Source organism: Drosophila tropicalis, unplaced genomic scaffold, assembly GCF_018151085.1.
Source record: "Drosophila tropicalis isolate 14030-0801.00 unplaced genomic scaffold, ASM1815108v1 contig_859, whole genome shotgun sequence".
NCBI lineage: Eukaryota > Metazoa > Arthropoda > Insecta > Diptera > Drosophilidae > Drosophila > Drosophila tropicalis.
The window spans coordinates 787,233-799,717 of NW_027173353.1; the positions used below are offsets into that span (position 1 = coordinate 787,233).

Here is a 12,485-nt window from a genome sequence, read left to right on the forward strand (position 1 = left end):
GGTAAAACATTAATAGCAGTTGATAAAACTATTGTCAGAATTTACCAAAAGCAAAGCCAGTCATTTGACTCTAGTGCCAGGAATTATGTTAGGAGTTGGAGCTCTTTCACCCCCCAGCAATCCCTCTTTTACTACACAGTCTACGCCCCTATGTCTCTCCCTGTCTTTCTCTAGGGCTTGTGAAAATATTAATGGCTGTGCCGCAACATATAGACTACTAATGTGCCGCAAGGGCTGCCAAATGGCAAACACTTCCGCCACGACCAGCGTCCAGGTGGAAAATACATATACATATACGTACATCCTAGATATGGCGAGACTTTGGTTGACTGTTTGGTTGGTTGGTTGGTTGGTTGGTTGGTTGGGTGGAGGAGTGCGCACTTATGCACTCATAAAATATTAACAAATTCATTCGTTACTTTGCCCAAACTCCTCTCAGCAACTTCCGCTGTTTCTGCTCCTACTCCTCCTTCTGTTTGCTAGCAACGACGACAAAGACGATTACAAGAGTAGTAACAACAGCAAAAGGTTGGGAGGAGCAGCAGCAGCAGCAGCTGGCCAGGTTCACCCTCACCCTCACTATGGTATCCTATGCATATGAAAGTGTCTTGATGGTGGATGGAGTTGGCCCAGGCTTGAGGGAGGTGGGTCCACACAAAATACGGCTACAATTGCACACTCAGCATACGAATTACAGCGTAAAGGCGCCAACAAAACTTTTTCCTGCTTTTTTTTTTTTGCGTGCTGTAAGAGGATGGCATGGAGGGGGAGAGGACAATCAAGAAGCAAAGCCAAAACGAAAAATTGACCAAAGCAACAGTAACAACAAGACAAGAGACAATGAAAAAACAATAAGCAAAAGGCCAAGCATGTGGAAAATGGAATGGAAATGGAAATGAATAGAGAGAAATGCCCATAAGCAAAAAGGTCTGAGTCTCGGATTTGGTTTTGGTCTCTCGTCCCCGTGTCCAGTGTGTCCAATGTTACTCACTCGATGGGCAGTTTGAGGTGTCTGCTATCTGTGTGTATGTGTTATTGTAATGGTACATTTGTTCGGGTTGTGTGGGGGGAAATGACTGCCAGGGCGGGATTAAGTTTTTGCTGAACTTATTACAAACTACTCTATAGACAGAGACCCAGAGAGGAGAGAGTCATTTCATACACATACAAGGCCAAACAGCTGCTGCCTGCCCAATCGTTCTATCTGACTGCCAACTGTCTTTCTCTCTCTCTCTCTCCTTCTTCGCACCGAATTTTATTCTATTGGGGAATTTTGCGTAAATAAATTTTCCTGTTTTTCCATACAAAATTACTACAAAATATTTTGCATAAGCGTATATACGCATAAAGGCATTTACAATAAAAACAAAAACATTCACACACACACACACACACACACACACATGTATGGAAGGTAGAGATTCATTTCTCTTCCTCTCTCTCTTTACATATATTACGCATACGCCATGTGTGTGAGTGTCTGTATTGGTAAAAGTTTTGCTACATTTTGACTATGCTAAGTGACTGTTTGAATGACTTGAAGCTCGCCCTGGCATTGTGCTTACAATTAATTAATGTTGGAAAAGTTCTCAGGATGTTTTGCATAGTTTAGATAATAAAGTGGGTCTCCAACAACCAAAAACATCACACACACACACACACACACACACCCACATCATGCAGCTACATTTGCAGTAGATCATAGTCAAGGAATTTGCTAAGGCATTAATCGTTTAAACTAAATCATGAAAGTTACATTCAACCATTTCACCTGTGTCACATTTCCGGAATGAAGAGAATCTCACATAGATTCGGGTGGGGAAATATGCTTAAGAACTTAGGACAGACTTGAAAGAGAAGGGGAGGAAGAGCAGAAGATAAAGGCACTGGGAAAGGTTCTCTTCCTTTTTGGGTTGCGCTCAGCTGTGCAACACTTCGTCTATCCCTCCCTCACACCTTTCTCTCTCTCACTTGTCTTGGTTGTTTCCTTTTTTTTTTATGCCTTGTAAGTTAATAATGATTTGTTGTTGCTGCTGCTGCTGCTGTTGGTCAGCCCTGTAATTAAAACTTTAAGATACTTTTTGAGTTGGGAACGGCGTTGCCCATCGAGCCCATCATCTATGGTAGCAGCTGCAACACTCTTTGGGTATATAGACGACAAATGTGGACAAGGGAAAGGAATCGGTAGGCAAAGTTGTTCCACGGCTTTGCTTGGTGCCTAGTCACAAAGAAGAAAAGTGTCGTCTCGGCTGCACATTAATCTTTATTACAAGTGTTTGTCATAATACACGACAACCAACAAAAAAATAAAAAGAAAGAGACAGTTGATGGAATGGAATAGTCGACTACTTTGTTACCCTTTTAAAAGGCATTTCAGCATGCCATGATTTTGCCTATAGAACGATTTGAAATCAACAAAGAATTGTAGTCAGGAAATTGAGAATATTTTTCATCTGCAATGTTAACTCAATATACCCTTTCATTCCATTCAAGTACAAAAGGGTCGAATAATGCAGCAGCAGCCTTTGTCACTGCTGTTGCTGTTGCTCCCACCTTTCATTTTCGTGACTCCTTTTATTTTTTTTTTTTTTTGAAGTGGTGCCCTTTTATTTTACAATTTATTATATTTTTTTGTGTTTCCTTTTTTTTTTTTTTTGGAAAATCATTTAATCCATTAGGCAAACAATAAACGGCTGAGTAAGCATATTATTTTACAATGAAACAGACGCTCTACCGTGTCCTTTCAAGTCATGACAACTGCGCACACAAACCACAATGATAAAATGAATGAATTTAATATATAATTTATTAAAATAATGCAAAGAAAAAACCCAAGTGCTTTCGTCCTATGGACAGTTGTGCTAAGTCCTTGCCATGACTTGACGAAAAAAAAGAAAAATTAAATAAAATACAACAAGGAGTATGTAATCGAAATTGAAATTGAAGGGAAACAAAATCGAAATGGAAATATTTGTAGTAAACTGTATTTAACCATTGCATATGCTAAGGAGCAATGCAATTGAGCCGCAGGTGCTGCCTTTTGCCAAAAGGGCTGGGGGGAGGGGTAGAGAAAAAGAAGCTATAAGCAAAAAGAGTTACAGAATGCCTGAAGACAACTTTTAAGCGGGGGAGGGAGGGCAGGGCGAAAAAAATAGAAAGAAAGAAATCGGAAACCGTTTGCAGCTTGTAAATCACCAAAGGCAGACGACATTGATAAAGTTGCAGTTACATTTTAGTATGTAAATATTTGCCAGCACTTATTGCTGTTTGTTTGTATGTGCATGTGTGTGTGTGTGTGGGTGTGGGAGAGGGACGCCAAAAACAATTTTTATGGCTTGTAGCATGAGCATATAAATTGCATTGGCAGATACACTTGTGTCAGTTCTCCCTCTTGTTGTTGTCTCTATAAGTTTGGCATCTATGCGCGCCTTTATTTTAAACAAACTTTCACGTCTCTATTCTTTTCAGCCATGTCTCACCTTGATAAATTACGTTTATGGGGCAAGCCGATACGTGTCATGGCCAGCAAACATCAGGCCGTGCAGTTACCCAAGGAGGGCCAACCAGACGCAGGACTGACACGTGACTATTCACAGAACCCATTGCATCGCTTCAAGAAACCCGGCAGCAAGAACTATCAGAATATATATCCGCCATCGGCCACATTGCATTTAAGTAACATTCCGTAAGTATTGAGCGAGAAATCTTTTCCATGAGATGTGTGTTTAAAGAACAGCTGGAGAGGAAAACTTATTTTTTTTCCCCATCACACCCACCATGGGGGGGGAGTTGAGGTGTTGGTAGGTGGATGGTTGGGTGTGCAAGGCAATTACAATTACCGTTTTGAGCAGCAATAGGCACCCTGCCATGCGCTTTGTCTGCCAAATATGACAAAGCGCCCCCCACGTCGCCTTTGTATGCCGAATGAATTTATGAGCCTCCTCCTGTTAGACGGGGGACCCCCCATCGAGAGGCAGATCGAAGAAAGGACAACGAAACTCTCCTTCCATCCTTACCCAGCTCTGTTTCACGTAAATCGATAGCTGTTAATTTATAACCAATTTTTATTTACAGCTCATCCTGCTCTGAGGATGACATCAAAGAGGCCTTCACCTCGAACAATTTCGAAGTCAAAGCATTCAAATTTTTCCCGTAAGTAACCAAAATTTGCCATCTCTCTCTCTTTTATGCTAAGATTTTTCCCTTCTTTATCCCAACAGCAAGGACCGCAAAATGGCGCTGCTGCAATTGTCATCCGTAGAGGAAGCAGTTCTGGCATTGATCAAAATGCACAATCACCAGCTATCTGAATCCAATCATTTGCGTGTGAGTTTCTCCAAGTCGAATATCTAGAATCCGATTCGCGGTCAGGTTCACTGAACCTGACTGAGCCTGAGTGCCAACAATAGCAGCAACAACAACATCCATCACCAGCAACATTGCAGTAGTAGTGGTAACAACATCAACACCATCATCAACAATTTCCACAACAACAACAGCAACAACATCAGCAGCAACAACATGAGATTCGCCCGCAATCAACAGCAGCTACAATTCTATTGGCAGCAACAGATACAATCTATAATACGTAGTACAAGGAGCATGCAACGTTTTGGTCATGTCCATTTTAATTGATTGAGCGATGGACTACACTACTCGACATAACTGGCATAATGGCAGAGCCCCCCCTCCCCCGGCCCCCAAGACACAAACAGAGACCCAGCAATCTAAAAGATCAACTCAAATGCAACCCAACCGATCCGTTTACCAAGCAGCAACAATCGATGCAAGAGCTATATAGCAGTTATAATATACACCAACACAAACTGAATAACAACAACAACAACAACAAACAAATAAACTAATTGTAAACTGTTTTCAATATATTATAGTATATTAATAACTCTTTAATTCTAATGAAGTGACAAACGAAAAAACAAAAGAAAATGAAGAAAATTTAATTAATCTATGTACATGTAAATGAAGAAGAAATGAAAGAAAGAAAAGAAAAAAACAAACAAACTGAAGCAAAATGCCAATACACGGACTACAATTATAGCCTACGATAAAATAGCATTTCAATTTATGCCGCACACGCAGACAACTGCAACATAGCAGAAAAAAAAAAAAACAATTTGCAACTGCAGCAACTGCAACTGCAACAAAAAAAAAAAAACAAAATGGAAGAGAGCCCACTAAACAATCAGAGAGTAACACTGTAACTTAAGCTTAAACTTAATACTATAGATTATAAGATGAAGATTATAGATTGAAAGGGGAAATTGCCTCGATGAAGACGAGACAGACCGACCGACAGACAGACAGACAGACAGAGAGAAGAATGCCCTCGAATAGCATGAGAGAGCATTGAGAAAAGCAACAGCAAAAAGGACGAAGCATTAGTTTAAGTTATTATTATATATATATATATACATATATATTATATATATACATTAGTGTGCACTGTATTGTGTTTCGGCAAAAAGAACAAAACAAAACAAAAAACAAGACAAAATGAATAATGAATGGAAATTAAAAAAAATAAAACTATGTTAAAAAAGAAAGAAAAAAAAAGAAAATAAAACCTGAATTAAGCCAACTTTTTACTATGTATGTGTATATGATGCTGTTATATTATATATTATACTTTTAAATGAATGCAACTTAAATTTAAATGATTTTTATATATATAAATGCAAAAGAAGAAAACAAAAAACAACAAAAAATAGAAGAAACAAACTGCGAGTGCATAAATATGTAGATTTTAAATGATTTTACGTTTCAGTTTTGTTAGTGTTTAAAAGTTGAGGAGAGACACACAAAAATTAAAAAAAAAAATACAAAAATTGCGACAAACAAAGAATCAATCACACACACAGAACCCCCACACTCACTCACACACACACACACACACACACACACACACACACATGCAATCACACATCCACACAACATACAGAGTCTTAAGTAAGATTTAAATGTATTAAATTTTTATTGAATAAATCAACAACAAATTAATTTAATGTGCTGATATATCATCTCCCGCCCCCTTTGATCCCCCTCCCCCGCCCCCAAAACAAATGGTAAATTTAATTGTATATCTGTTTGTTTGTTTAGAGAACAAAAAACAAAAAAACGGCAACAGCAACAGCAGCAAAAACACGTACGTAAAACTCTTATGTGTGTGTGTATATGTAAATGTAAATGTTGTTAAGCTAGCAAAAAATATACAAAAAACAAAAAAAAAAAAAAAAAAAACAAAGAAAATGAAAGAAAATATATATACTACTTAGTGATGTATATGTATTTTAATGTAAGTACTACAAGAAAACCATGAAACAGGAAATTAAACAAATTTTAAGCTACGAATAAATCAAATAAAATCTCAATACAAAATAAAAACAAAAAACACAAAAACTAACAAAAGGTAAATTTATTTAAGAATAAGCAGAAAGACGACATACATATGAATATATATACATATATGTATATGTGTTTTAGCAAGCAAAAAGCAAAAAAAAGAAGAAAAACCAAAAGCGAAAAGGCAAAACAGAAAAATGATGATTTTTTGATAATTTTACAAAATAGCAAACACCCACACCACATGCATACACACACACACACGCACACTCACACACACACACTAACACCTGCATCAATTTTAACACACAATGACAGACAAGACATATATATATATATATATATATATATGAAAAGGGAAAAGTTTATATATATTTAGAAAATGGAATTATTTATACGTTGGCGCAAAAGAACAAACAAAAAATTAATAACAAAAACAAAAATTAATTATAATTGTAACTTAATTGATATAAATTTAGCTAATTAAGCATACAAGTAGCAGTGATCGTAATTTAAAATTAAAACAAAACAAAAGAAAAACCCAAAAAATTATATGAGACGAGAAGAGAAAAACCAAAACGCAGATGAAAATAGTAAGAAAGAGAAATGCAAAGAAACGTGTATGAAAAGCAACAGTAAAATTATATTGTAAAATGTAAAATTTATTAAAGGCATTATATTTACAGAGTTATCAAAAATCAAGTCAAAAACAAAAAACAAGCAGCTATATACATACATACCTACTACTACAACAACAACAACAACTACAACTACTATATATATATATGGGCAAGAAAAGTAGAAAGCAACAGAGGGAGGTTTGAGACGTTGGCGGTGGAAAGGTGGGAATGGGAAATTGGCAACTAAATCTCAACACCCAAACTCCCCCACCCCACACCCCGGATTCTGCTCAAACCCATCAGAAACCCCTTAAAAAAACCAAACCCAATCATCAAACACAAAATGAGGAAAAGAACATGTTTAAAACTCACAAAACTCTAGCGTTTCATATACATAATACAACAAAACAAACAAAACAACAAGAACAACTATCTTATATCTTAATCTTTACTTAACTATCTTAACATAAATAACTAAACTAATCACTCGAAATGGATGGCAAGAAGAAAACAAAAACAAAAAATGAAACAAACCATGCATACATTCAAATGTGCTCTATGTCTATGTCTACTTTATATATATATATATATATATCATTATATATCTCTTATCTATATATATGTATATATATATATATATACACGTTTTGTTACGCGCATCAAACAATGATACAAGGTAAACCACGATATATATCAAATCGAGAATCTGAACGACAGAAGATAAAACCCACGACTGCTAGAATTTCAAATGACAACTCTTGACAAATCAAAATTTCATACAAGTATTAAACTAACTAAAACCTAACTAACTTATAAAAACAACAAAACAAAAACAAGAACTAACTAAACAACAAAATGAGAAATGTATAAGAAAAACAAAAAAGAAACCAAGTCGAATCATAAATAACTGTAAAGCTAGAGACACTCTCACTCTCACCCACACCTAACATTCACACTCAAACACACACTCAAACACACACACACAGAGAGATACAAACATAGAACATTAATTGAAACATTAATTAAATAAGAACAAAATAAGAAAATGAAGCGTAATCAAATATTTAGCCCAACGATAATCTAGATACAATTTCTACGCTCCCCGAAAGAATGAAAGAAGCGTGTAAATATTGATCATATTGATGATTAATTAAACAATTATTGATATTATCGATAAGAACAAGAAGAAGACACACCGATTCAGCAGCAAGCGAGAATTAATAGATCTAAAACTTAAAGTAAACAACCAACAAAAGAAACAAAAGCAAATGCATCCAACACACACACACACACAGAACTAACAAACAAAATGATGGAAAAAAGTATTACTTTACCAAGTAGAGAAACAAGCAAACAAACAAAAAGAGATACAGCAACTAATTAAATAATTTACAATTTAATTGAAATAATAGTAATAATTAATAGATCCCCCAACCTCCTCAAAATGATCCCGCCCCCTCCTTAAAAACACAAAAATCGCTTAGGTCGTCGTCACCGCCAACAAATGATGATCGGATCTCATTATCTTTGTTGTTATCAATCGCAAAAGAATCTTACAAAAATGGGGAAAGAAGTGTTAGATAAGTTGTAAATTTCGAGCTGTAAAGAAAGCGAAACTAAAAGTAAACGAAAAACCAAAAAGAAAATTCAAATGCGATTTTACCAAAATGCAAATCTAAAGCATAAATAAATTCAAGACTAAATATGGATTTACATATACATACATGCATACACATACATACATACACATATTCACATACATGCAAGTGAGGCATAATCAGAAGGAGAAGAAGACGACGATCTGTCTCTCTTTTAGCCCACTCAAATGAATTGACTAAATTGGTTAAAGAGAGGAAAATAAATACATATACATATATCGTATGTATGTGTGTGTGTGTTTATGGACTATATGTAATTGTAGTTATAAAATATACATATATATATATATGGGGAAAATGGAAAACCAAGAAAATTATTAGAAAAATAGTTTAAGAGAGAGAGTCAAAGTTGAAAACAGAAAGAGCCAAGAGGTTGGAAAACTGAAAGCAAAAACAGGAACGGGTTTTGTTTAAATATTCTAAAAAAAAAAAAAAAAAGGATCAAAAATTGAATCGAATGAAATCGAATCCATTATGCGCAAACACCCACACATACACACACACACACAACAAACATATACATACATATATAAATGATAAACATGAACAACAACATATCAACAGCATTATTTGACATATGAGTAAACATTATAAACGCATTTTTTTTGTTGTTTTGGTAATTTGAACAGTACACACACACACACGCACATTATATACACACACAGAGAAAGATTGAAACTGATTTCAGTAATCAGTCAATTTAATTATAGAAAACTAAAATTGAAATGCAGCTGCAAACTTAAAGTTTTTAAATTAAGGCTAAAACGGACCGAGATCCCACATCGAGATCGAAAATAGTCATATTGAAAAGAAAAAGAAAAGAAAAAGAAGCTTAGCAAAATTTGTTAAATTAATTTGTTTGTTTTCGTTTCTTTGTTTTTTTTTTGGTGAGTAAGATCAAAAATATTGAAATTTTTTATAATAAATGTTTGAAATTTTAAAAAGTAAATGCCAATTTTTAAATGTTTTTGCTCTTTTCGCTTTTAAAATTTGTTTTCCTTGTTTTGTTTGGAATTTAAATAAAAGAGAAAGGGAAAATAAAAATTGTTATGTTTGCATTAGGATGCTTAGTCTTAGTTGATTTTGTCTATCGTTTTTTAGAATGTTTTATTGAAAAGAGACAAGACAAATATGAAGGACAACAAGTATACAAATAGGTGTACTTATACATATACATATACAATATATATATATATACATATATAGTTAGCAAAATCTGTATGTTTTATGTGCTACTTCTTTGATATTGAATTGTTTTTTAAATTTTAGGTTACGCACACACACACACACACACCACCACACACACACACACACAGAAACATAATAGTGAACAGCATATAAAAGTTGATAGCAGAAGGCAGAAGTTCCTACTTTTTAGTAAAAATCAAACAACAAAAATTATTAAAGTTTAATAAACAAAACATAAAAACAACTTAAGAGAAAACGAAAGCAACAAAAGATACTTGCAACAGTGAATTTAACTTACTTACACACCCAACAACAACAACAACAACAACTATTAATTTCCATTTCTTTTCCTAATTTCCCAAAATATAAAAAAAGAAAACCAAACAAATTTCATTTTCTTGGTCCGTTGTCGTCTATGAAAACATCAGATCGATCTATATACATACATACATATATATATTTATCTGATATGTGACGTATATTATGAGCGGCTTTAACATTAGTCAGAGAAGAGACATTATGGCAAAATTTAACTAGGGTCCAAGTTTTAAATATTAAAAGAAAACAAAAAAACCAAAAAATGAAAATAAATGCATAAAATGAAACACATAATACAACAACAACAAGAACAACAACAACTAAATTAAAACTTAATGAAACAAAAAGGGTCAAGAAAATTTTATGGCTTATGATTTTGTCTTTTCTATCTTGATAGATTGGTACCCAAAAAGTCCTCGAACAGATCTTTAATGTCAGTATGCAAAAGCGAAAAGGTAATGCATAATCGATACACTAAACAGCACAACACTTATTCTCTACACTACACTACACAACACAATAAACTCTCTTTCTCATCGATACTTAAACTTAAATCAGCAAAAACATTTTCTTACTTAAACTCTCTCCACTCACTTCCCCTTGACTTTTAAAACTTCTATTTCTATAATAAACGGAATTAATTAATAACAAAAAAAAAACAAAAACCAAAAAAAAAAACAATTAAAAGTTAGAGAACGACGGGAGAAACACGCGAAACAATCAAAGAAAAAAAAAAAAAACATTGGTTAAATCAAATCAAATATTTTTTAATTATACACCCCCAACAAAAACAAAAGCAAAAACAAAAAAAAAATGCTATGGAATACTTTTTAACTTTTGTGCTCTCTAATTGTACAACATAAAGGTTAATAAAGCAAAACCAACAACCACAACCACAACAAAATGAAAAGAAAAACGCAAAATGCTAGAATTTTCTCACCAAATTTTACTACAACCAAGTCTCTTATGTGTATTGTATATATAAATCAAGCAAACAGGATATATATACATATATATATATATACATCTTAAATATATATCTAGATTTCAATGTGTGTTGCAAATGTGAAAGTTTAGGCATATTACAAAAACAAAAACAAAACAAAAAATTGTCACAAAACATTCAATTGAAAGCAAAAAAAAAAAGAAGAAAAATCAACCAACTGCTATGTGCGTATCTTTATTGATTTGTAAACAAAACGAAAAAGGAAAAAATATATATATAAAAAAGGAAAAATAATAATATTAAACACTCACATTTTCATCTAGAAATTGATAATTCGGAAGGGAATTAAATAAGCCGCCGATCCGATAAAAAATGATAATTAGAACTTAAACAAAAAACCAATGTGAAGCGAGATCAAAATGTGAATGAAAATGATACAAACATAAACTCACACACACACTCAAACACACACATACACGCCGATCCATTCAATTGAGCGCATTATAGAGAGATTGCAAATAAAAAATTGAGAGAAACAAAAAAGAAAATGAGAAAAAAAAATATTTGTTATGTTACAAGCATTAATTAATTAATTATTATAATATTAATTATTATTGAAAATATTTGAGAAATAAATATAAAAAAAAAAAAAAAAAAAACAATGATTCAAATCATTCAACAAAAACAAACATAGAATGCTATTTTCTTCAATCTTTAAGCAATTAATTTTATATGATTTAATTTTTTAATTGTCAGTTTCTTTAAGCATAGTTTTTTTATTATCAGTTATATAATATTAATTAGCCACTAAGTTTTGTTAAAAGAAGGAGGAACACACACACACAAAAGAAACAATTTTTTTTTTTTTTAATTAAACTTTTTCTTTTATTGTAATTCAGTTTAAAGACAAACTAAATTTTATATAAATATAGTTTAAGGTTTACACACACACATTCACACTCCCCATACAGACACACACACACACACTTACAATCATTGTCGCATTTAATCTATAATTTAATTTATAATTTTGTACTTTTTCTCTTCAACTTTTATTTGAAATAATTTTTGCAATCGAATACAGAAAAATGTAAAATGAAAATAATACAAACTTTGCTTGTTTTAAATTTCAGCTGTGGGGGAATTGGAATAAAATAATTACGGTAAATTTAATAAACACTTACATACATACATAAAAAGTAGAAAAATTTCAATCAAGGATTAAAAACCACGACTCCTTGAAAAAAAACCTTTTAAAGAGACACATCCATTATCAAGTCTCTACTTGCTTTTATACTCTCTTAAATCTAGGTGTTTGGTCGATTTAGCTGATCGAGAATATACATATTTGTACATTCCTATGAACATGGGATTGGAAAAGCTTTCTATAGCCTT

General features: G+C 33.2%; 1 protein-coding gene across 12 annotated transcripts in view; it reads left to right on the top strand.

Annotated features, from left to right (window-relative positions):
* heph (polypyrimidine tract-binding protein 1 heph) overlaps positions 1 to 11,638 on the top strand; it is a 170,847-nt gene extending 159,209 nt beyond the window's left edge. For 11 of the 12 annotated variants that reach the window (XM_068296830.1, XM_068296824.1, XM_068296827.1 and 8 more), the window contains 3 exons: positions 3,469 to 3,685; positions 4,075 to 4,152; positions 4,221 to 11,638. In XM_068296830.1, coding sequence (XP_068152931.1) covers positions 3,469 to 3,685; positions 4,075 to 4,152; positions 4,221 to 4,353 — 428 coding nt within the window. In that variant the 3' untranslated portion in view covers positions 4,354 to 11,638. Of the gene's footprint in view, positions 1 to 3,468; positions 3,686 to 4,074; positions 4,153 to 4,220 lie in introns of those variants that run through there. The other variant, XR_011033279.1, reaches the window with a different exon arrangement.
* The last annotated feature ends 847 nt before the right edge of the window (positions 11,639 to 12,485 follow it).